The following is a 26277-nucleotide window of genomic DNA, read 5'->3' as shown; positions in this document are numbered from 1 at the left end:
CAGGCTGTTGAGTGTGAAGCCCTCCTAAAGGCCCTTGGCCCTCGCATTCCAAATACCCTACTTACTAATTATCTTGCTCCTGGACTGATCCAAGGAGGGCAGCGCGAGTGTCTTCTAGAAGCCATAGGATAAACATGGCACATCTCCCTGGAGCCATAAACTTTACTAAAAACACCAATTTTTAGAATGAAAAGAAGCTAATATATTATGGAATGCAAAAATCTCTGAATTTGTAAAGTAAAAAAAAAGACTTCAAAGAAATTGCAGGATTGTGGCAAGAGCAATTCTCTTATGCCTAGAGGCACCTCAGTGGATAAATTTGAGCATTACCCTACTGATCTGAGAGCCTTAGTTTGTATCATCCCTCCTTGTAGAGGCCTAGCTTGAATGGCTCCTAAATGCCTTTGCCATCAAATGTAATTGCCAGATTGAAGCCTGCAAGTCCTTATTCCACTCCCTGCCCTCCCACCCGGTCCCCAACACACTCCTATACACACCAGTGCTCTCCTCCTGCCCCGGTAGCTCTCTGCCCCCACTACCACACATATGCTTTTCTCTCCTCACACAACCTCACGCTCCTCTCTATGGAGCCACTTTGCACACGTCAAAGTCCCTGCCCATTCCTTGCTAAACCACTGGCTACCCACCCCAGCTGCAGGCCTTGTGCATGCTATGACAACCCCTTCCCTCTCCCTGTCACCGCTCGCTCTGTCCCTCTCACAAACTAACTGCACATATTCAATATTTTCATAGGGGCCAAAACGTCACAAAAGACTGTGTCCTCGTGCCCATTTTTAAGCCCTTCTGGTACCATCATTTTTCTGAATTCTTGAAAAAGTATGCCTTCTCTATATATTAGCTAACATTTCCTGAGTATATATTATGTGCCTTTTCTAGTACTAAGCCTTTTGCATACATTAACTTCACTTATTCCTTACAAAAAATCTAAAATATAGGTTCTATCAGCATCCCCGTTATGACAAAGGAAACTGAGATGTAGAGAGGTTCAATAATTTAAGATCACTCAAACAGTAAATGGCAAAATCTGGACTAAAACCTTAGCCTGTCTCCAAAGTGCATGTTCTTAACCCTGTCCATACCATCATAAAAAGCCAGAGACCATGGGCTTCCCTGGTGGCGCAGTGGTTGAGAGTCCGCCTGCCGATGCAGGGGACACGGGTTCGTGCCCCAGTGCGGGCAGATCCCACATGCCGCGGAGCGGCTGGGCCCGTGAGCCATGGCCGCTGAGCCTGCGCGTCCGGAGCCTGTGCTCTGCAACGGGAGAGGCCACAACAGTGAGAGGCCCGCATACCACAAAAAAAAAAAAAAAAAGAAGAAGCCAGAGACCAGAACAGTCCCCCAATCCCTGCTGCCATTTATGAGCACTCTCTTTCCACTAAATTATTTTTAAATTCCTCTTGTTTTGCTTTCCAACTTCCTAACTCAACCAGCTTTGGGGCAACAGAAATTAATACATATCCACCCACTTTCTAGGATGGGAGAAGATGTTTCCACAGAGGATTACCTGAACTTCCAAGGAAGGAAGTTGAGGCAGTGAGACCACCTGTCACAGCTCCTCCTCTTCCAAATTTCCACTTTAAACTTGAAGAATGTGATTATGATCAAGTACAAGTCCATCTGTACCTGCATACTTTCAGGTCTTCACTAATTGGGAACGCTCTATACAAAAATCAGTAACTTTTTCAAATCAAAGCTTTCAGGAAATTTATGATTCTTCAGGTTCTTTGGATTAGCCTTCAAATTCTGAGTCAAATAACTCTCACAAAGACTTTGCTGCTTACCATTCTTAGCTTATTCTGTAGGCCTCTTGTGAATTGTGAATATTTCCATACTGCCGCTCGCACAGCTCATTATGTCTCAGTTACATATTAGTCTATAATATACATTATAATTTAAAAATCATATAATTGTCTTCAAGTATTCTGTGATTTGGAGGCTTCACTAAGCCAGACTGCCCTTCCTCCTACTCATTCCCGTCCCATCTCATTATTCCAAATTAGAGGTTTGACTCTGTTACAAACACATACCTGCAGATGGTAAACTCCTGTGGACTAACAATTCAGATTCAAGGCCTGAGAGGCAGCTACAGCAAAGCCATTTGAGAGACAAATTACACCTGAAGGACAGCAACCCTATGCCTGGGTTAGCTAAAGCTCAAGGGAAGCCTAGCCCAGTAGGACCTGAATTTGGCATACAGGCCTAAGAAAAAGGGGCTTGGGGACTGAAGGAATTTCAAGAGTACAAGAAGAAGGTATTAACACCACAACAACTGAGCCTCCACGTCTAGCCCAGAGAGTTTGCTGTGTGCCACCCTCTGCAAAAAAACATAAATAAGTATTTATGTATTTACCTAAGCCATCAGGATAAAATAGAATAATTACATTTCTGAGTCCATGAAGATAGACATTTATAAAGAAAAATGATCCAAAAACCAGTAACTCTAAATTGTTTAAAAATTTCTAAGGGAAACAGGATAAAAACTTCATTAAATATCATTACACCAGTCCAGCTGAGCACTGGGCAAGGGGAGGAGAGACGTTGCCTCTAGCCCAGCAACGATAGGACACAAGTATCACCAGCTCTAGGGAAGAGCCCACTGAGACCAGGTGATGAATTTCACTTAACAGTCATTCCACTGAGGCTCAGGGTGCATATACCCTGCACCAGGCACTGTTCTAGTCACTGTGGATAAACACTCAGTTGCAGCCCTCAAGGAGCTTACGTTCTAACTGGAGGAGAGAGAAAAACACGTCAGGTGGTGGTAAGTGCTAGGGAGTAAAATAAAGCCAGCCAGAGATTGGTAGGAAAGACTGTTATTATACGTAGGGATACCAGTGAAGGCCTCTCTGAGAAGGTGACACATAAAAGAAACCTAAAAGAAGTGAAGGAGGGAGCCATGCAGGATCTGGCAGAGAAAACAGCAAATGCAAAGCCTTGAGACAGGAGCACGTTTAGTGTATCTGAGAAACAGCCAGAAGGGAAGTGTAGCTGGATAGGACAGGATGAGTGAGGAGAAGAGTGATGTAAGATGAGGTCAGAGAAAGAGCTGTATCGTGTAGTATTGCAGCCTTAGTAAGGAATTTAAGTTTTATTCTGAAAGGGATAGGAGGCGAATGGAAGGTTTTGAACATGATCTGACTTTTATTCGAAAAGTTTGCTCTGGCTGCTGTGTAGAGCACAGGGGGCAAGGGTGGAAGCAAGGGACCTGTAAGGAGGCAAAAGGTGATCATGGACTGAACTAAGAGGTAGCACCAGAAGCGAAAAGTGGCGGTAGATTCTACGTGTATTTCAAAAGGGAGACAATATCCACTGAACCAAGATCTGAAGTCCTCAGAATATCTGTGGCAGACTGCAAAAATAGCCACAAATTCTTTTCCTCCTTGTATTCATGACATCTCAGTATAATTTTACAGCTCCTCCCACAAAGGGGTGGAGTCTTTCTCCACCCTTGGGAGTTCAGCTCCCTTGTAACTTGCTGTGGCCAGTGGGATAACAGCAAACATAACGCAAGAGATCTGAAAAGTACTTAAGCCTTAAAGCTTGCCCTCCCTCACTGCTTCACAGAACCCCGCAACTTACCACGGAAAGAAAACCAGGCTAACCTGCCAAATGTTGAGACTCACACAGCCCAGACACCCCTGTAGCCACAGCCAATCAACGGTCAGCCAACCATCAGATATGTGAAAGATTCCATTATGCGCCAGCTGACTGCAGGTGCAAGAGTGAGCCCAGCAGAAGCCAGGACCATCACGTCGCGGAACCCAGCCCCAGCGGCCAAACCACAGAATGGTGAGCTAAATAACGGGCTGTGTTTTGAGCCACCAAGTTTTGGAATGGTTTATTAAACAGCAAAAGCTGATTCAATATCTTTTTACCCCCCCGCAAATCGAAAACAAACCACTAAGCTCTCTTGGTTTCTCTAATGGCATTACACAAAAAGAAAATTTCAATTCTAAAGTAAATTGATACAGAATGGGTATGATGGGGGCTTCCCTGGTGGCGCAGTGGTTGAGAGTCCGCCCGCCGATGCAGGGGACACGGGTTCGTGCCCCGGTCCGGGAAGATCCCACATGCCGCGGAGCGGCTGGGCCCGTGAGTCATGGCCACTGAGCCTGCGCGTCCAGAGCCTGTGCTCCGCAACGGGAGAGGCCACAGCAGTGAGAGGCCCGCGTACCACAAAAAAAAAAAAAAAAAAGAGGGGTTGACAAACAGTGCCAGGCTGGTAACAGAATGGGCATGATGTTGATCAGATGATAAGCTGATTAGAAAAGGAGAGAGCACAAGTCACAAATTACTGTATAGCTCATTAAAGTGTGGTGTATGACAGCCAGGGAGCTGAGTTCTTTGTGAAATAAAATCACCAAGATAAGAATTTCAGAAAACTGTGAGAATAAGGGATTTCACACGATAGAATTTACCTTTTGAATGTCCTACACAACATTTCTGAAAATTACCAAGTACTTTACCCTCCTTCTAAACGTTAAAAATAATGCTTTTTCAAGGTTATCCAGATAGACGAGCAATTAAAGCTCTTTCCTTATAGAAAAGAAACCAATTATATTAAAGAGATCACAAGTTGAGGTCACAGTTCCTTGACTGATACAGACAGATGGGTAGATGGATGATGGGTGGATGGAGGATGGAAGGATGGAAGGACAGACATACATACATCAATAATACTTTCGATTATTAATTACCTTCAGTATAAACATTTATGCTGTATGGAAAGACTCCTGAATATATTTTCTCACATTACAACTGAGGCTTAATCTAATGATCACCAATGTTAAATGGATCATTTTATTCCCACTAGTTTGCTTACTTTCACTAGTTTGGAAAACAGACACAGGACTACTGTTCTGGTTTTGTTTTGTTTTGTTTTTTGCGGTACGCAGGTCTCTCACTGCTGTGGCCTCTCCCGTTGCGGAGCACAGGCTCCGGACGCGCAGGCTCAGCGGCCATGGCTCACGGGCCCAGCCGCTCCGCGACATGTGGGATCTTCCCGGACCGGGGCACAAACCTGTGTCCCCTGCATCGGCAGGCAGACTCTCAACCACTGCGCCACCAGGGAAGCCCTGTTCTGTTTTTTAAATTTTTTTAAATGTCACGGTAGAAAGTGAAAACCTCCATTCCTATTTCCCCAAAGATAATCACTGTTAACAGTCCACTCTCCCTCACAAAATATTTTCTTAAAAATTTGAAACCTGGGCTTCCCTGGTGGCGCAGTGGTTGAGAGTCCGCCTGCCGATGCAGGGGACACGGATTCGTGCCCTGATCTGGGAAGATCCCACATGCCGCGAAACGGCTGGGCCTGTGAGCCATGGCCGCTGAGCCTGCGCGTCCGGAGCCTGTGCTCCGCAAAGGGAGAGGCCACAACAGTGAGAGGCCCGCGTACCGCAAAAAAAAAAAAAATTGAAACCTAAGTATTTAATGGGTGAGGGCAAATCACCTTTTTTGGAACTGAAACAGAAACTGTTTAGATGGTTAAATGAAAGAGCTTGCCAGAGTTTAGGGGCTTAGTTTATGTTTGACGTTTGGAAATGGGGCTTCGGGAAGAAAGGAAAGTCTGGGTGACAGATCCTGATTACCTCCGTATCTGAAGCTATGCTCACCAAAGAAAGGCCTCCCAGGGTCACAGACTGGTCTATTCAGAATATACACTGCATCTCCTTTCAAGTACAAAGGACAAGGACAGATAGATTGAGTCTTATCAAAGTATGCATAGCAAAATGAAGAGCCCAGAAAATGAGGTTTCTAGTAAAAGAAAATCTTCCCAAATACTGTACGGATTTTCAAAAATATGAACCATTAAGTGTGCTTCTCATGTTACTTAAAACTTTAGCAAGCCACATCAAATCCTTGCACCTCTTAATTATACTCACTAATGAAGGGATAGAAACATGAATAACCTAAAATTCACTTCTTCCTGAGTATTAAAAAAATATATAGGGGGTGGGAGGCAGGGGGTAGAAGCAGGGAGGGCTTCCTGCAACAGCCAACAGAAACTTTTCCTTTTTAATTATGTTTGCTTAAGGCTAGAATTAAAATAAGTCTTTTTAGATTTCCTGAACACACACCAAACAAAAGTAAAGACAGACTGGGTGAAGAAAAAAGTCCACCTAAGAGGAAAGAGAAACTACACAGAGCACCAGGGTAGTAACTTTTACAGCACTTCTCTCTCATTAATCATGGTGAGCCAGAACGGGTGTGTCTGAGCTGACATAAATCCCTACAAGGCAAGAGGGGCCAAAGTGAGAGAAAAGACTAGAACATCCACATTCTCTCCCACAGCTCACTCTTTCACTCAAACATCCCCCATCCAGAGGAGACTACACAAACGTGATGCTTTTCAGGTCCTAGGTTCTAGCTCAGGGGAAACTTGTCTATGGTGTATTTTAAGGAGAGCAGCAAAGTGCCAGGTTAGTGTCAGCAGCAATTACTGTGAACCAGCAAATCTGTTTGGTCCAAACCCGAGATGTGACAGGAAACTGAGTTGGTTTTACTGTCAAGGAGGTACTAAAATTCATTTAATGTCTGCATACTATTTCTGCTTTTCAAAGCTGATCAAATAAAAATTACCCAGTGAAGACCCCACGAAATTTTGATATCTTAACGACCACCATATTCATTCATTCTATAAACACTCACTCCATGTCACAGCCAGCTCTCAATCACAGCTGCAGAGACCAAAGATAAAACCAGAAGAGGAAGCCTTTCAAAGCACTTGGCAACATTTTTTTTAATATAAATTTATTTATTTATTTACAGCTGTGTTGGGTCTTCATTGCTGCGTGTGAGCTTTCTCTAGTTGCGGCGAGAAGGGGCTACTCTTTGTTGTGGTGCGCGGGATTCTCATTGCAGTGGCTTCTCCTGTTGCAGAGCACGGGCTCTAGGCACGCGAGCTTCAGTAGCTGTAGCACACGGGCTCCAGAGCGCAGGCTCAGTAGTTGTGGCGCACGGGCTTAGTTGCTCCGCGGCATGTGGTATCTTCCCGGACCAGGGCTCGAACCTGTGTCCCCTGCATTGGCAGGTGGATTCTTAACCACTGCGCCACCAGCGAAGTCCAGCACTTAGCAACTTTTGATAATCCTTTCAGAGACTGTGCTCTGTCCAAAGCAGCACCTTTTCAGCTAACCAGAGTGGGCCATAATCATAAACATTTGTCTTTTTTGTTTGTTTTTTTTATTGTGGTAAAAGTCACATAATATAAAACATACGATTTTAAACCATATTTCACTGTACAGTTCAGTGGCACTAAGTACATTCACATTGTTGTGCAACTCTCACCATCATCCATCTCCCAAATTTTCTACCTTCCTAAACTGAAACTCTGTCCCCACTAAACACTAACTCCCCATTCCCTCTTCCTACCCCCTCACCCCCACCCCTGCCCCTGGCATCTACCAATGTACTTTCTGACTCTGTGAATTTGACTATTCTAGGTACCTCGTATAAGTGGAATCAAACAGGATTTGTTTGCACCTAATGTATACTGGAATGCATTTTTAAGGTTAACTTACATAAACATTTGTCTTTAAAGCTATGCTCAGTTTATTAGACAACTACATTACACATTAAAATACATACTGATATATACATTTGTTAAAAGAATATTTAAGATACAAATCAAAAAACAAAAAGGAATGAGTCAGCACTGCTTTACATACATAAAGAATTCCTTTCCTACCTGAAGGATGGCTTCACTCAACAAGTACTCAATGAGCAGGGAAGATGTGGGGGGGGGGGGGCACTATCCTAGACAATGGGAATACAATCATAAATGGACATGGGCCCTGACCCCAAGGATGGAAATATCATGACGAGTGTCAATTACCAAGTGTCTACCATGTCTGAGGTACTGGTCTAGACATATCACAGACATGGCCTCTCAAACTAATCCCGCAAGGCAGATATTATCACTTTACAGATGAGTAGACTGAGGCTCTGAGAAGGTCATTTGTCCAAAGTCACCCAGTTTGCAAAGAAAACTGACTGGAATTCCAAGACTTTTGGCTGCTGGCTCACAAATCTATCCTCTTTCCATTAACTCTACCTTGCTAGACATGCAACATCTTTGTGTCTTAATCATCAGTCTCCCTAGCTTCCCATGCTACCTCTGTACTTCTGACCTGGCCATAGCTCAATATGGCCTGAAGTAAACCCACCTGAAGAAAAAAACTAAGCAAGAGAAACAGAGAACGAAAAACAAATGTTGAAATTTTGTTTTAAAAGAATTTCTAAACAGATGGGGAAAAAAGTCTGGGAAGTGTCTCAAGCTTCAGCAGAGTATGGGACACACATAAGGTGCCTTGCCTTGACTGAAGCTTTCTTTTCTTCAGTCTTTGAGTCTTTATTTTAAATCTTTAAGATAAAAAGTAAAAATTCAAAGTCGAACAGAAACAGCAGCATCTACCAGCTCAAGGAGATAGGTAACTTGGAAGAGAGAGTTCTTTTCTGATTAACATTCCAATTCAACTTTGAACTGCCAGTGATTTCTTGGAGCCTTGGTTTCCCTCATTATATACCTACTTCAAATGTACGTACACTCTGCTTTTATGAATATTTTCAATTCACGGTCACTTATTTTATTTGAATTCATTATTTCTCAACAGAAACTGAAGGCATATCAATGAGAATACTCATTATCTTGAGTTAAGTTTGAGAAAAGAGTGCTTTGGACATGGTAATAACCTCAACTTCCCATGGGGGAAAAAGAAAACTTTCTAGGTCTAGGCCTGAATAAAGACTAAATACAGGTTTCACTGCTAATCAAAATTACACATGCACAACAAATCCATAATCTCAGTTCATAAAAATAGCTTTAGGCAAAAACTCACAGGTGAAGAAAAACTTCTAATACACTTGAAACTCATATTCTAAGCCACTTGTTCCAAAGATACTTTTGCAAAACTCCTAGCAAACTCTTTAGATTGGGGTGGGCTGGGGGGTGGGGTGGGGGGGTGGGGGGGTGGAGATTGGTGTTTTGTTTTGTTTTACAATTTTTCAATGTTCCCACTAAATGAAAGATGTTAGGTTGATAGCTATTTCCTATCTGTCCAGGTGGCATCCAACAACATCTTAACTCCATTTAGCAACCACCTACGGTCCCTCCTAATGTTTCACAGTGACAATGTTCATTCAGTGTCATCACACACATGCAACTCCCCAACCCACTCTCCCCGCAAAGCACCAGCTGGGGAAGACAGGTGAACGCAATGCTCTAGGTGAACATAACGCAATGCAGCTCACTCTTGGCTAGACTAGCCCTTGGGTTCAGTAATTTTTTTTTTTGACAGCTTCCAAATGTTACTTCACTCAAAAATTCATTTTAAATGTTCTCTCAAGTCCATTAGCAAATGTAATACATAGTGCTATACTGTTTTACTTAAACAATTTTGTCTATGTGTAGACTAAATAGATTTTAAAAATCAAAACACCCATTTCCCAGACATAGTATACAAAAATAGATCTTTACAGGATCCACTTGAAACCCAAGCCTTAAGATACAAACAATTAAGTAGTATTTATAAACAAATGATAATAACCGTAAGAACAATGACAAAGATAGCTAACATTTATATAATACTTGCCATGATCTGGGCCCTGCTCTGAGCATTAGTTATATTAACGCATTCAATCCTCAAAACCACCCTGTGGAGAAGTTCTTGATCTCTCATCATTTCCAAATGAGTCAAGCAAAACATCACAACTTTCTCACCAAGAAAGAGGCAAATAACTACTTAATTATCCTTGCATTTATGGAGAAATGAGTATAAATCATTAACTATGATGTAAAATTATTCTCTTAAAAGACAGTACAAAATAAAAAAAGGATATCTTTCTAGCCAGGAAATGTATGTGGGTAAAGTGTCCTACCTACCTTAACACAGAAAATAAAACATTCCATTAAGTAAAACTGTAAAAAAATATAATTTTACCAAGAGTATATTAATATTAAGTATAGATTTGCACTTAGAGGTGTGTACATTGATTCTAAAATCATTTTGAAATTCATTAACCACTAAGGTACAAGAGTGGTTCTTTAAGCCCTGACTGTCAAAAACTCCAGACTCTACAGTTCTTTTACTTATTTTGCTGGATTTCCCCACAAGTCACAGTCTGAGATAATCACAGATGATGCTTTTTCCTTATGTACACCATCACAAATTCAGTTCTGCTTCAAGCACTGGTACTGAAAAGCACTCACTCCGCTCAATTTTCACCACCTACAGAATGCAGCACAGATAACACTCAATAATTTAAATCATAATAGCTCAGGAAAATTTTAAATTAGCAAATGACAAGTAGGTGGATTCGATTTTTAACTTCATTCAATTTGTCAGATTTAAAATACTTTCAATTATTTATTTTTCTCAATCTTTGCAGTAACCATAACACTTACTAATGTTAATTGCTTTGCCTAACTGGTTTTACTGTTGCCTGCATTCTCATTTAATGAACTTTAAATGGTGCTGACAATAATGCTAGCTCTGATCTTTCTAAACCTTTCTTCTGTTAATGAATTAAATCTAATCTATTATGTTCCCCACTATCCCAAGCAGCAGTTCATAAAACAGTGAATTAAAACACATGAAAACTTAAGATCATGCACTTTAATAACACAGTGCCATCTACAGAGTATGTAGCTGGACCTACAGATGGATTTTATTTAGTTTTTAAAGGACTTGATACCTTTTTTTTACAGTTTGTACATTTCAAGTTTATAGTGTGAAAGTACACTGGTAATAATTTTCAAAAAGCAAGCAATGATTAAGCAATTTGTTTTCAAAGAAACCCCAGTATCATAAGATGACAACAAGAAAAAAGAACTTTTTAAAATTCCAACTCCAATAATAAGACTATCTCAAAGTAATTAAAATGGTATTAATCATTACACATAACAAAATTTTTTTAAAGCATAACACAAGAATATATAAACATGAGGGAAAAATACTCATGACTAGGTAGGAGGTTTGTGGGTGATTTATATACTCTGTCGTTGTATATTTACGGCTATGTACAAATGCCCTCAGAGTCAAGGACAAACTTTAACCCAGCCTGGATGATTTGGCCCAATGACCTAAATAGTTCCATCAGTCTCTGACCTCCAGCTACAATGGCCTTTTCAGAAGAAGTAACTCATCAATCTTCTTGTTTTGCTCATCACTGTGTTCCCAGGACAGTGCCTAGTACATCACACCACACAGTAGAAATCTGATGAATGAATGAATGAACTGAATTACAGAGCCCACAGAAAAATTTCAAAAATGAGAATTTAAGGCCTTTGGATGTGACTGATTTAGCCAGGTCATATGCAGACTCCTTTCATAGCTATTTGCTTCATATATACTTTGAAAAATACTTGCATACCATTTATTTCATTCGATTCTCACCATAATTCAAGAGTAGGAGTATAGGGTCTACCACTCCTAAGCCCAAGGGTATTTTAAAGTATATATCATTTCTAGAACATACCACTAAACCAGAAATGCCTAAACAAATTCCATTAGTTGAAATGCCTTTTACAATGTCAAAATGTAAATCTAAACACAATAAAGTATAGCTCTATCCAAAATCTTTAGGAAATAACTAACTCTAGATAGTAAAGCACAAGGTTTTCTCAGCAGCCAAAGGTTACATCAAGGTTCCTCATAGCTAAAAACTTATAAGCCTCCAAGAACCAGCCACATCCCAAGTTGAAGGAACTAAGTTTTAGAACTTCATCTTAACTGTTATTGATTAAAATATCTTTAAGCTTTCTTAAAGTGAAGTGAACTTTATTTATTTCTAAATGCTTAGGTATCGTTAAAAACACCAGTTAGTTATACCACTTGTAGATGTAGTTGAAGAGGCAAACACAGATGAATGCATGGAAGACAAGGCAGAACAGAGAGTACTGAAACATCCTTTTACTTTTTAGAAAGTCCCTGGTATCAAACTGCTTTCAAGTCATTTTGACTTTTGCTCACAAATTAGGGAAAAACACCAATTCTTCTGATTCATCACTATATCTTTCTGAAAAGTTAACTTGATCAGTCAAAGGTTGAAATAGCCTTCTGACCCGCAAAAGAAGCTTCATTTTTGCTACAAATGTCCTTGAATTCAAAATACTCATTCAAAAAGAAAAGTGGTACATGCCTATAATGTGGAAGGTACAATGTAGCTGTGATTTCCAAACTGCTAATGTGAGAATGTATGAGAGGTCCTCTGGAGCCTGAAACCGCTCTGAACTCTCACTGTATATCCTTATTAGGTATGGCAAAGGCGCAACCCCTCCATTCCCAGATATTGTCTTCTGGGCTTGCTTTGGTGAAAGGCTAATTCCAAAGCCTTCATCTTCCTTGTTAGAAGACAGTACTTTTCCTGAAATGGTGGCAAGTCCCAATTTTCTCCACGTTCTTTTTAATGTTTTAACGTTTGACTTTGAACAGTGTTCCAGGCACTAGCAACGGCAGGTTAATTACATAAAATGTAACCTCACCTTAAGATGAAAGTCCTTTATGGTGCCTACATAAATGGAGGAACTTTTGCCAGACCCCTTCCCTCACATACTGTGTATTCTGAAACACGATGCAGGCCCACAGGAGTGACTCAAAGAAAGATCAATGGCAAACAGACAAACAAGGGAAGGAATATTTATTAGGCCACCGACCACACATTAGCAGTTTACCCACATTATCTCATTCCTCACAACCACCTTGGGATGTATGAGTCCCATTTTACAAAAGTGGAAACTGAAGCTCCAAAGAGGTTAAATACCTGATCTCAAATCACAGACGTAGAATTATCACCCAGGCTTGAACCCATATCCTTTCCTACAATATGCTAGTTCCCAAAGATGGGAAGATGATGGTAAAAAATACCACTGCCAGAATGCTACCTGTTTACCAAACTCTAACTCTCCCGCCTTTATGGTGACAGCATTTGTGTCCCACAGGGGTCCAGAGAGGCATCTCCCCCTCCCTGCCAACGTGAGGTGCTAGCTGTCCTTCCTGTCTGCCTCTTGGTGGCACTGCCTTGGCCTTTCCAAGGAGCTGAGTCTGTGAGGCCTGCTGCTCTTCCTCAACTCTTCCCTGTCACCATCCACCACCCACAGTGCCACTGCCAGCCTGGCTGCTCCCCCCGCTTCTATTCTCCACTTCTCTTTCTCGTCACCTCAGTCTCCTCACAATTTTCAGGGTTCTTACAAGAGGTAGTAAGATGATTCACGTAATAAATCATCCCAGCACAGCATGAACAAGCAGGCTGTTAGCTCCAGTACTCACCTGTGTTCATCCACCACTAATGCACATAATGGAAAAGGCCCTGGCTTTGGAACCAGATGGAACTGGGGTCCCAACTCAGGCTCTCTCCACCCGCAGTCAACAGCAAACATCCCTTGTTCTTGGTGTTGTTGGGAAGCTTCAATGTGACACCATGTGGTACCTCACCTGGCACACAGCAGGACCAAGAGATACTGCTTCTCTTCTCCTTCACTGGTTACTAACTTATTTCTTCACCAGCAAAGAGAACCTGAGTTTCTCCTTCCGACTTCTTCCAGGTCCACAGCTGTTCCAGAGAAAACGCTATTTTACAGGCACTCTCAATTCTACCAATGGTAGTTCTATTCAAGCAGCTTAATTTTTCAAATGACACTGATCAAAAATTTCCAAACAACCACACTGGGGTCATGTAGTAACTTCTACCCTCAAATACCTTTTAAAGTTCTGTTTGGTATCAAAAAGAATTAAAAATTTAAAAAAATTAAAAATTAAAATTAAAAATTAAAAATTAAATTAAAATTAAAAATTAAATTAAAAATTAATTAAAAATTAAAAATTAAAAATCAGAAAACACATGCAGGAGAAACCTCTTGACATGAGATCTCCCTTCTACAGAAAGGAATTATATGACAAATTCTCTCTCTCTGCTCTGAGTGAGGAAACTGACACCTACCACCCAAGGCAATGGTTGCTAGCCCTTAGGGAAACTCCTTTGAGAATCTGATGAAAGCTCTAAACCCTCTGCCCAAAAAAAATGTCAATCTGCACAGAGACACAAAAACTGCCTGGAATTTCAAGAGGGTTAAGGACACTCTGAAACCCACCCATCAACAGCAAAATAAGAGCCCTCAACAAAGAACCTTCTATGATACTCCTTAAACTGGCAAAATCCTCAATTCAGATTTTGTTTCTTTAAGGTGCAATAAATTCAAAAGCCTGGACAAAAACCTCAATAAGATAAAGAAAGAAGTTTTCTCATTCACTCTTCGCATCTGGCTCCAATGTCAACTCTTTCTGGCTCAAAACAAAATGCTACAAAATTAACGAGGCTCAAAACCTGAAGAGAAGGTTCTCTCTATGAAGCAAAATGTCAAAACAAAGATGTGTTAGGGTTAGTGAATGTGCTGGGAGGTGGGCAAGGGAAAAGGAGGTAAAAAAATTAAGTATTCAGAACATCTACGCATTTTATTTTCCAGTATCATCCTTTTTAACTTTCTATGTCTGTGTATATTCTTAACATGCATTATATATTCGTATAATAGCACATGTGTACAACATATAAACAGAAATATACATTATTTTTACTGATAGGAGTAAGCAATCACAACAAGTTTGCAGATCCTGTCCTACTAGACTACTTCCAAAATGAGTTTACCTAACAATAATTTCTCCTGGTTAACTCTCCACAAATGGAATTTCCCTTGAAAATAATCACATTAGCCACCTTAAGTTCTTATTCCTGGAATGAGAAGTCAGTTTCAAACTAATGTTGACTAAACAGTAATGCTGAGATTGTTCCACAAGAACCAGTTCTCCTTTTTGCTTTAAAAGTCTAATTCTCACAGCTCCACATACTCCATATTTTTCTTCCTTAAGTGTAAATAATTCATGTAATGTATTAAAGAAATAATCAACTGCAACACTGGCATACATTTTACACTACACAGTTCTTCCTATAATTATAATAGTTAATATTCTTCAATTCCTACAACATCGTCAGCACTGAGCTAAATGTTACCTGCTTGATGGCACTTAATCTGACCTTACGAAGTGGGTTCCTCTCCCAGTTTTGGAGATAAAAAAACCAGTGCTTAGAAGTCACATGGCTGTGAGTGGACCTAGAATTCGAACCTACGTGTGTGTTACCCCAGAGCCTCCATTCTTACCTCAGAGAGGCCACCTGCCTCCCTCAGGTAATATGTTACATATATTAGGTATATACTGTTATTAGGTAATAATATAATAATATTATACTGTTTAATTAATAAGTTCCTTTATGCATAATTCTACTATAATATAAAAATAAGATCCCTGTTTTGTTTTTATGAAATCTTACAATACAAAAGGTAGAAAAATATTTTTAAGTGGTAAAAGAGAATGTCATTACTGGCAAACAAACCAAAGAACTACTTTAGTTAGCCGTTTTGTAATATCTAGAAACTTTACTGTTTTTTTTCCAAGCACTACAAAATCTAGTTAATATTAAGAGCTTACATTATTATAAAAGTTTTAAAGACAAGAGAAAATTTGACCATAAAACACTGCTCTGAAAGTCCATTATAATATCAGATATGCTATTCTCTCTTAAACTATATAAAGAAAGAAAGCCTGGTGATCTGATCAGCCTGTAATTCAGTCCCCAAACACCAGCAGAAAAAAGAAATTTCACTATACTTAATGTCTTAACTTCTACAAAATGAAAGTGATGAATCTCCTAAGTAAAAGGAATGTCTGTCATACATAAAATCCACTCCATCCTCTCTCCACAAGATGTCACTTCTGTTTTTAACCTGAAACATGCAGAATTACCAGAGAAGAAAACCACTCTCAGCTTTTTAAGTGAACACTCAGCAATTTGATCCTTTAAAAATAAAAAGTCTTCATTAAACAAGTTTATAATTTTGTGTAGGGCTTCGCTGGTGGCGCAGTGGTTGAGAGTCCGCCTGCCGATGCAGGGGACACGGGTTCGTGCCCCGGTCCGGGAAGATCCCACATGCCGCAGAGTGGCTAGGCCCGTGAGCCATGGCTGCTGAGCCTGCGCGTCTGGAGCCTGTGCTCTGCAACAGGAGAGGCCACAACAGTGAGAGGCCCGCGTACCGCAAAAAAAAAAAAAATGTGTGTAAATTACTAGTTAAAATCTGCATGGCCTGGGTTTGGGGGGCAAAATTTAATATTTAGAAAGGAAAAATAAATGTCTATAGTGCTATTACTAATAACCTCGATGTTTTCAACTAACAATGTTCATTCATTTACTAACAAATACTTATTGAATACCAACTATGTATGAGGCACTGATCTAGCCCCTAGAGATAAGAGAAACAAGGTTTCTACACCAAAGATTATATTCTCATGGGGGAGGAAAAACAGATAACATACAAGTGAACAAAGATAAAATAATTTCAGATTATAAATATGATGCAAAAAACAACAGAGTGATAGAAACGTCAAAGGAGACTATTTTTAAAAGTGATGAAGGATGGTCCCTAAGAAGGTCCCATTTGTGCTGAAACTTGAAGAATGATACAAAGTCAAGAGAAGAAAGTTCTAAGTAGAAAAGGACCACCTCACCTTAGGAGAGGTTTCATTTGGCACCTTAACATTTTTATGCCCTGGATGGGTTATATCCTGGAGAGACCCATTTTATGATGAATTCTGTTTAAAGCTTACAATATTTATTGGTAAGTATCCAATGCATCTGCACACACATAAAGCTAACATGATACTCAGGAAAAACAATAATAATAATAATTCCCAATCTTTTGGTCTAAGCCAAAAGCTCTTAACTCTGGGGAAAGAGCAGGAATGGTAGAGCTAAAGCTTTGAGAAGTTGATGAAAGCAATGAACTCTATCCTCCAAAAAAAAAAACCAAATGCACCTACACAGAAACTTTACATATAATTTTTGGAGGTTCTTAGAAACTTGAAGCCCATCCACGATGCACACACCCTATCCCCGAGAAATCCATGAACTCTAAGTTAAGAACTAAGCAGTAATTATCACACTCAGATGGGACGGATATGAATGCAAGCTGCTTACCCTACTTTTAAATGATTCACGAATCAGGAACGCTTACTCTCAATTTATTTTGGCCCACATGAGACTTTGTATGGGAATTTTCTCTATGCTACAGAAACAAACTATTAGGAGATATAGATATAGATATATAAAATTCTCACCTAAAAGTGAATGAAATGCCTCTGCACTACAACTAGTATAATCTTTCGCACATGATAACAGTGTCATTTGATACTGGTTTTGCGCAAGATCTTATAATTTCTTCCCCCAAAGAAATATATTACCACATTGCTTCAAAGGCTGCAAAGCTGTATGTTAACACCTATTAACTTAAAGATGTTCTTCTGGTTCAAAAGCAAAGCTTACGATTATTTTTTTAAAACCATTCACACATACGCACACACTCACACTACAATTTAGTTGCCTAAGGAATATACATCAATTACAAATGAACTTATTTACAGAACAGAGACAGACTCACGGACATAAAAGGCAAACTTATGGTTACCAAAGAGGAAGACGGGTGGGGGGAGAGGGGATAAAGCAGGAGTTGGGGATTAGCAGACGCAAACTACTATATATAAAATAGATAAATGACAACAAGGTCCTACAAAGAATTATATTCAATATCTTGTAATAAACTATAATGGGAAAGAAAAAAATAGAACATACATCGTTAATCTAAGGTACAAACTAGATCAATGGTTCTTAACTTTTTTGATTCAGACACCCCTTTGAGAATTTGAAAAATGCTATGGAATTATCCCACTTAAAAAATGGACAAATTCATACAAAATGTGCATATAATTTCAGCCTGCTCAATGCATTTCAAATTCATTCAAGGGTTTAAGAATGCCTATACCTACAATACAAGTATATTATGACTGGCTGTTTCTGGGAAGGGGAGCTAATTAGGAAAACCGACTTGGGAGGAAGATTTTTCATTATACATCCTTTTGTATCTTTTGGAATTTGAACCATATAACTGTATTATCTATTCAAAAAACGAATAAGTCAAAAAGCACTACACTAAAAAATGTGGCAGGATACCAATGCAGAAGGTGAAAAACCGCCACGTAAAGATGCTTAAAATAACTAGTCTACTAAATTCAACACATTTGCACACTGTTTCTTCGTATTTGGGGGTTGAAAAAGGTTCATGACCTCAAAACTATGCTCTTGTTTCATAATTTTCAGAGAAATCTCCAGTTTCAACTTTTTTGCTAGGAAAATACAAAAAGTCAAATAATAATTTCACATTATTCATATTGTAACTTCTGAAATCCCAGTTAAATGACAACAGTTAGTAATATATTGAATGTGGTACTGCTGCGTCTCTTGATTTTTATTATCATCCCCATTTGACAGACAAGAAAACCAAGCTTTCCAAAGCTAACTCGCTTGCCCCAGGCAACACAGCTAGTGAGCTAGCCAGGACTCTTGCAGGCAACAAAGCCCGTGTACTTCCTCCCATGCGACACCACGGCATAACCTATAAGGAAGACAGTGAACACCAAAATCGAGGACATTATTTCTTAGGAGATCATTCGCATTATAAATACAGTTTAGAGCACTAGTCCATTATAAAACTGGGAATTCTATCTGTATGCTCCTCTACACTATACAAAGCAGATAAAGATGAAAGAGACGAATTATCCCATCCAATAATTTTAAAAGCACACAAACTAGTTTTAACTTGGAATTTTTCAAGTCCTTACAAACTGTCACCCTATAAAATAAAAATGTAAGCTGAATCGTAAGCGTAGAGTTAAAAAAACATCAGAGAATTAGTGTTACAGAAATACGTTACCAATCTAAAGGTTTCAACACCAAGGGGCAAAGAGTTTCTGCTGAACAGCACCTCCAGCCATCAAAGTTTTTGGAATGTTTGATACTGACTGTCCAAACTATGAGCAAAATGCTTTAGAAACTTATGATGAATTGTGAGGCTAGCAACAATGATGCCACTTTCATTATAATCCCATTTTCAAAGAGGTGGTAGCTTTCAAAAACATCTCACTCAAATCTAAACTTATATAATCGTTTAAAGTTAAAACGAGAAGGAAATACGGCGTGGGTAGAAAACATAAACCACCTAACCAGATACGACTACCCCTAGTAGTTATTATTATTATTGCTATTGTTACTAATGTGTGTGTGTCCATTTGCCTAAGTGTCCTTATTTTGTCCTTATTCAGCGACTTACCTAGGTAACTGTCCAAGCTTGCTTTATGTCCTGCTGTGCAGGCACCCAGAAAGCATCCAAGTCTTTACTTTCTTATCAAGCACATAAGGCACTCAGCCTCTACTGAATTCCCCTTATCAAGAAAATGAGTAAAAGTCCTTCAAGCTCAAAAACTTTAGGACCTTCTGAAAATATTTTCAGAAGTACTTTATGGAGAAAACTCAAATGTCTACATGTCAAGGTCTATCCTGCAATTTCACAATTGCAGGAAAAGCCAGGTCACTCTGATATATTTACACAAAACTACATGCTGGTGTTGCTGTCTACAGAAAAATAACATCATTGATACAAATTTCAAAAACCCACCTATTAGGAAAAGAGCAAAGGAGATGAAACTTTCCTTTCAGTTTGTTACAGTGCTGCAAGTGAAGAGACTTTTAAAATGCTAAGAAATAATGGCAGTGTTACTTATAAGTCAGTCAAATATTACCATGCATATAATAAGCATTCTTATAAGGCAAACACACAAAACAAGTGATTAATGAATACCTAATTTGTGAGCTTTCAAAAATTACATATTAAAAAGATGAGCTACATAATTACTATGTTTACACAATTTCTGTTTTCAAACTCCCCTAAAATTAAAGACCTTAAGGACATGTTTTTTCTTTACTCTTTAAAGCAACCCCCAAAATTCGACTACAGTTTATATTGTACCCCCAAATAAAATTATCTTAAACCTTCCAATTCAGTCAAAACAATTCTATAGAAAATTAAATCAATAACTACCCTTTGGCATGCATATATAATTTACTCTGGTTTTTCCTAAGGAAATGGTAAAAAAAAAAAAATTCCTTTTATGTTTTCCTTATATTTCATAAACCACCTCCTAAAGTTGTGAGAAGGCACACAAATAAAAGTCAATCCATTGTAAGGAAAACAAATGTTATTCAACAAACTCTTTACATTCACTATAATAATCAAGAACAAATACACATTTCTAAAGTCTATACATGATTGTACTTCTTTGTTATTCTACAGATATGGAAATCTAATTTATGGAATGCTTCCCGGAATATTTTCCCAGAACGTGCTTATTACACAAGAATCACTTTTAGTCTGTCTGGAATTTAAGCTTGTGGATGTATCTAGTATTATATGATCTTGTTGCTCTCCAATGCTCCTATGCTGGCAAAACATACAAGTTCACAAAAATCATATTCTTGGAGAGCAGAATTCTTGGAAATTTTACAATACTATCAGACTCCACTTAAAATATGAGAAAAGGATATACAAATGGCCAAAAAGCACATGAAAAGATACTCAATGTCACTAATCACTAGGGAAATGCAAATAAAAATCACAATGAAATACTACTTCATACACATTATGATGGCTATTATCGAAAAGAAAAAAAAAGGAAAAGAAAATAACAAGTGTCTGTGAGAATGTGGAGAAATTGGAAGAAGCCTTGGGCACTGCTGGTAGGGATGTAAAATGGTACAGCTGCTGTGGAAAACAGTACGGCAGTTCCTCAAAAAATTAAACATATGCTCCAGCAATTCTTCTGGGTATATACCCAAGTGAAAGCATGTTCTCATAGCAGCGTTATTCACAATCACTGAAAGGTGGAAGGAACTCATGTATCCATTGACAGATGGATAAACAATACGTGGCATATATATACATACACACACACACACGCACACACGATGGAATATTATTCAGCCTTAAAAAGGAAAGAAATTCTGACACATGCTACAACATGGATGAATCTTGAGGACATTATGCTAAGTGAAATAAGCCAACCACAAAAGAGACAAACATTGTAGGATTCCCCCTATAGGAGATACCTAGAGTAGTCAAATTCAGAGACAGTAGTGGTTGCAAAGAGGTTAGGGGGAGGGGTAATGGGGAGTTAGTGTTTAATGGATACAGAGTTTCAGCTGGGAAAGATGAAAAGTCTTAGAGATGAGTGGTGGTGATGGACATACAACAATGTGAATGTACCTAATACCATGCTTAATGCACACTTAAAAATAGGTAAAATGGTCAATTTTATGTTATATATATATATTACAATTTTTTTTTAATGAGATAAGAAACAACAAAATATTAAAACATGTGCCAAATTCTTCTCATGCATGCTTCTTTCACTACCCACAAAACCAACACCATGGCTCTGAGTGGTCAGTTAAGTTCTAATTTAAATGTTTACCATGGGCCCCAAGAAATTAATATAACAAAGTTTAAATTTGTTCTAACCCTAAGAAAGTTTAAACTGCTTCCTCAGAATAAAATCCGTTGCCAGATATAGATGCTAATAGCTATTACATGTCTATTTCAGATTAAATAAACTACTAAAGAATCCAATATACCTCCCAACTTTGTATTTCAAGTACAGTTACTTTTATCCCTAGCGAGTTTTTCCTTCATTTTTCTTCCAAAGCCTCATAAAGACTATTTTCATTTTTACCAGCAAAAACTTTAGTCAAAATTTTCTCCCCCCAAACTCATACGAGCTCATCTTCATTAACTGTAGATATATCATCTTTACAGTAATACTATTCATTTCATGTTTACCAATTTCAAGTATAAACATGGAAATCTCATTTATGAATCTTCCTCCCTTAAAAAAAAATGTTCATACGGGAAAAACAGAAGTTTGAAATATCCTAGGCTACATTTTGAGGATCTTTTCTAGTCACACTCCAGTTTTTCTTTTAATACCTTCCAATTTCACAAATTGTTACAGACATAAATGTTCACTAACTAACTAGCAACCAAGTTTTTTGATTTCCTCTGAGCCAGTAAAGTGTATTGTATTGTTCACGTCCCCTTTCTCCTCACTCTTAAGTGTTCAGCAGACAAAATTCTACCTTCAACGGTAGATTCTAATAGCTCCATGCTATAAATGCTATGTTCGCGTACATTTCAAACAATGCTTGTTCATAAACATAAAGCAAATAGATAAAAATTAAAAGGAACAAAAAGTACCCACATACTCAAACAAAAGGTAAAAGGTTTAATTTAGAAAAAAAAGTTCTCACATTAATTCCATAAACAATATGATCATCAAATACTTTTTCTATTTGTACTATCTGAAAACAAAAATGCATGTAATCAATTACTGACCATTTTTTCTCAATTTTAAAAAATGAATTATTTCAAACATCATTTTCTATATGTAAGTTAATGGCACCATCTCCTCTACTAGGTCTACCTCCTGTGATTAAATCTGTACAATTTGTAGTTGTCACTGCAATACGATGTATACATCTAAATGTCAACAGAAGACAATAAGAAAAACACAGACCCAGACCTCATAAAGTTTCTGTGGCATTCAGTTTTTCTACTTATCAATGTGAGAGATTCTCTGATAATAAGTTTATTTTCATTTGTCCATGGCTATTTATATTAAATTGAACCCTTTAAAAGGGGGAGTGGGTGTATCACACACCAATAACTTCAACATGTCGGAAACCTCCCATCTCTTCAATTTGCAACACGGAATTTTAACAAATATGGAACTCTACAAAAACGAAAATTATATACAGATACAAAAAGATCAATTGAAAAGGAATCCATCACCTGGTCATGAGCCTTACCTTTTAGCAGCGGCAGAGGTGTTAACTCAATAGGCTTGCCTTGAGACCTAAACTGTGAGGAACTTTGCGACCTCTTCTGTCTGGCTTTTCTGACGGACTTCCGAGAAAATCCGTCTACTTTATCCACTGATGGAGGAGTAGTTGGTGCTGAGGACATATCCCTACTGAAAAGAAAGAAGTATCATCAACACATTCCCGAGGTAGAAGCATACAAGTGAGTTACTCAAATTCTAAAATTCCCATACACAGTTTTTGAAAATGGGAGTATGTTTAAAAGAAAGCAAATAAAATCAATTAAGAGCAGTCACATGTTCAATGGGAAAACAGAAAAACTTGGTGGAAAATAGAATATAAGTACTATATAAGCAATACTGTAATGCTAATGCATTGTGCTACTCCCACTACGATATGCATTAAAGATGTTCATTTAGGGCTTCCCTGGTGGCGCAGTGGTTGAGAGTCCACTTGCCAATGCAGGGGACACAGGTTCGTGCCCCGGTCCGGGAAGATCCCACATGCCGTGAAGCGGCTAGGCCCGTGAGCCATGGCCGCTGAGCCTGTGCGTCCGGAGCCTGTGCTCCGCAATGGGAGAGGCCACAACAGTGAGAGGCCCGCGTACCGCAAAACAAACAAACAAACAAACAAAAAAGATGTTCATTTATACTTGAACATGTACTCATTTTCTAACTGCACAGCTCTTCTCATCTTGAGATCCAGAAGTAATTGAGGAACTATTCTACAGCTACAAAATTTCCATCCAAACATTTTCCCAAGATAGTTAATATTATGAATGGGCTCTAGAGTTGAAACTCTTATGGTACTTCAAGAATCTACACCACTGTATCACAGCCAGGTGAAATTTACAATTTCTCACCTACCAAGACATGACTTTTAATGCAATGTGCTGTGTTAGCTATGATAAACTACACCACACCACAAAGGAGGACAAGCTAGGTTACTTTAAACAGAACACATAAAAGGCATAATTAAAATCATTTCAAAGAAGTCTTCTTTTTGAATGAAGCCATCTGAAGTTACTAAAGCTTAATAAACAAAACTATGATGAAATGGTACACCAAAGTTGAAATAAAAACAAATTCACAGCCTACTTAGACAACCAAGTTGAGTTCCCTTGAAGTTCATCATCAAATATTAATTTTCATTCTATCAAACTAATGGAACTGAACAGTTATTTGGGAATTTTTTTAACATTCTCAAATCATTAAAATGAAGGCTATTTCCTAAAAGTAACAAGGATTAAGCTCAGTTTCATTCACCAATTTAAACAGATGCCATCATTTCTATGGCACTGAGGCTCCATGCTCCATGGAAGATTAATGGCAGACTTGAATAGAAATAACGCACATGGGGGAAATGCTGAAATGCAATTACTCACCTGTCATTCCAATACATAACATAAGTGTTTTTTAACCTCTAAAAGAGTTAAAGAGTTTTTTCCTGAACGTTTGAGAATAAAAAGTTACCTGGATTAGCTGGATTCTGACAAAGTAAAAATAATAAAAACATAAACAAAAAACAAACAAAACCATATGATGTTGAGGTTTGGAATTTTGAAGTCCTGTTTGGTACTCTTTTTTAAAAAAGTTTTTAACAATCTAATTTAGCCTTAAATAAAATGTGATAGATAAAAAGGAATTGCAAACCATGAATGATTATAGAAGAAGTGAGATGACTTAAAAATTCATAATAACTGCATCTGCAAGAAGCTCCACAGCACATTTGTATGTTGTAAATTTAGGGGCTGCTTTTCCAATCTGGTATGTGAATTATTTAGACTACATTTAACCCTCACAACACAAGATTTCCATAAATCCTGTTCCTCCTCCACTCTTTTTGTCTCTCCTTTATTCTTTATCTCCCATCTCTAAAGATGATTTACTGGTAGCAAAAACAAATTCTGTTTTAATCATTTGCCCGCGGCCCAGGATAAACGTCAAGGATCTCAACCCTAAAGCGCTGCAGAATTGAACGTGCAGTAGCAGCGGGTCCGTACAAAGCCCGGGGAAACAGGTTTCGCCGTGGGCTAGGACGCCCGAAGCTTTATCATCCTCTAAGCATTGGGCACGGGGCATTTCCAAGGCACAGGATAACCCAAAGGGGGTACTGGGGTGGAGGAGAAAGACAGAGAAAAGGTTGGTCTGTAGGGATGCTCACATACTCCGTTTGCTCCCACCCACCCCACCCCACCCCGTGCCACCCCAAGCCCTGGAGAAGATAAGCTGCTACAGAATCCTTCTCACTACACCAATCCCCCTTTCCTCCCCCCCGCCCCCGTCAGTGGATAAAGGGGGACAAGAATACGCCTCCAATGCCGGAAGGTGGAGAAAAAGGGGGGTGGAGGGCAGAGTGAATGAAAGGCATCATCAGAAGCATTTGCAGGTAAATCAGACAAGTGGGACCGGCGCTCCCTCTCCCGCACCTCACCCCATCGCACCCCTCGCCGGCCCAGGCCAGGCCTTCCCCAGGCCGGTGCCCCGCAGGTTCCCCAGGAGGTCGGGTAGAAGGCAGGAAAGGAGGAAAGGAAGCAGACGAGCCGCGGTGCTGGAGGGACGAAGTTACCTTGAAGCTTCTGGAGAAGAATCCGAAGATGATCTGTGGTTTCGGAGGGGCGGGAGACGGGAGAGAGGGCCGCAGCGGGGGCGGGTGGCGGGACCGGGGCGTGCGGGGGGAGGTCCGGACAGCGGCAGGGAGCCCGGGGCGACGGCTGTCCGGCGCGGCGTCCCTCCGGTTCCGCGGCAGCGGCGCCTCTAGGCCTCACGGCCGGACCTGAACCTCAGCGCTCCGGCGGCGGCGGCGGCGGCCTCACGATCCTCCCCCGCGGGCCCGTCCCATCAAATCGGCACCGACCCCGCTGCGGCTCCGCCGGTGGCTCCTCGCTCACATTCCCGGCGGGCGGCGCCTCTGCTCGTTGCCCCGGACCCGGCGGCTGCAGCGACGACGAGGGGAGGGGGGAAGGGAGGGAGGAAGACTGGATCCGCAGAGGCAGCAGGAGGAGAAGGAAGGAGAAGGAGCCGCTGGGGCTGGAGCCGCCGCTGCCAGAGCCGCCGTTCAGTGCCCGCGGTGAGTCCCCGTCAATGCCCCTTTCTCTCTCCTATTGTCAATATCACCGGGCAGCTGAGTCCATGGCACACTCGCAACCGAACCTTCTGGCCAGCAGCGCCCGCCTCCAGCGCCCACTCACTGGAGGCTTCAAACGGGAAGCGAGGCTTCATTGGCCGGCGTCCGCCTTCACTCCCTTGTCAGCATGTTGGGCTGAGACCCGATCGGGGATTGGCGGCGGGGGGGCGGAGAAACAGGAGGGTGGGAAGAGAGGAGGCCGAGGATTGGGCTGAGGCGAGAGGGACCCGGATGCAACCGCGATCTCCGGCCGCGCTGCCGCCGCTTCCGCCAGGCGGTGGGGTAGGCTGAAGTGGGGATGCGCTGCCGCCGCCAGGCCTGAGAGGA

At 40.1% G+C, this 26277-nt stretch overlaps 1 protein-coding gene across 1 annotated transcript in view; it reads right to left on the bottom strand.

The window, feature by feature from the left end:
* Nucleotides 1-25524, bottom strand: part of PPP2R5E (protein phosphatase 2 regulatory subunit B'epsilon) — a 151953-nt gene extending 126429 nt beyond the window's left edge. The window contains exons 1-2 of the mRNA XM_082840868.1: nucleotides 25393-25524; nucleotides 22813-22976 (exon numbers count right to left, since the gene is read on the bottom strand). Of these exons, the coding sequence (XP_082696994.1) occupies nucleotides 22813-22969 (157 nt within the window). The 5' untranslated portion in view covers nucleotides 22970-22976; nucleotides 25393-25524. The remainder of the gene's footprint in view (nucleotides 1-22812; nucleotides 22977-25392) is intronic.
* Nucleotides 25525-26277: the final 753 nt, after the last annotated feature.

This window comes from Leucopleurus acutus (genome assembly GCF_964270905.1).
Source record: "Leucopleurus acutus genome assembly, chromosome: 1".
Taxonomy (NCBI): domain Eukaryota; kingdom Metazoa; phylum Chordata; class Mammalia; order Artiodactyla; family Delphinidae; genus Leucopleurus; species Leucopleurus acutus.
The sequence above is the reverse complement of the archived record's forward strand: the minus strand, read 5'-3'. Positions and strand labels throughout refer to the sequence as shown.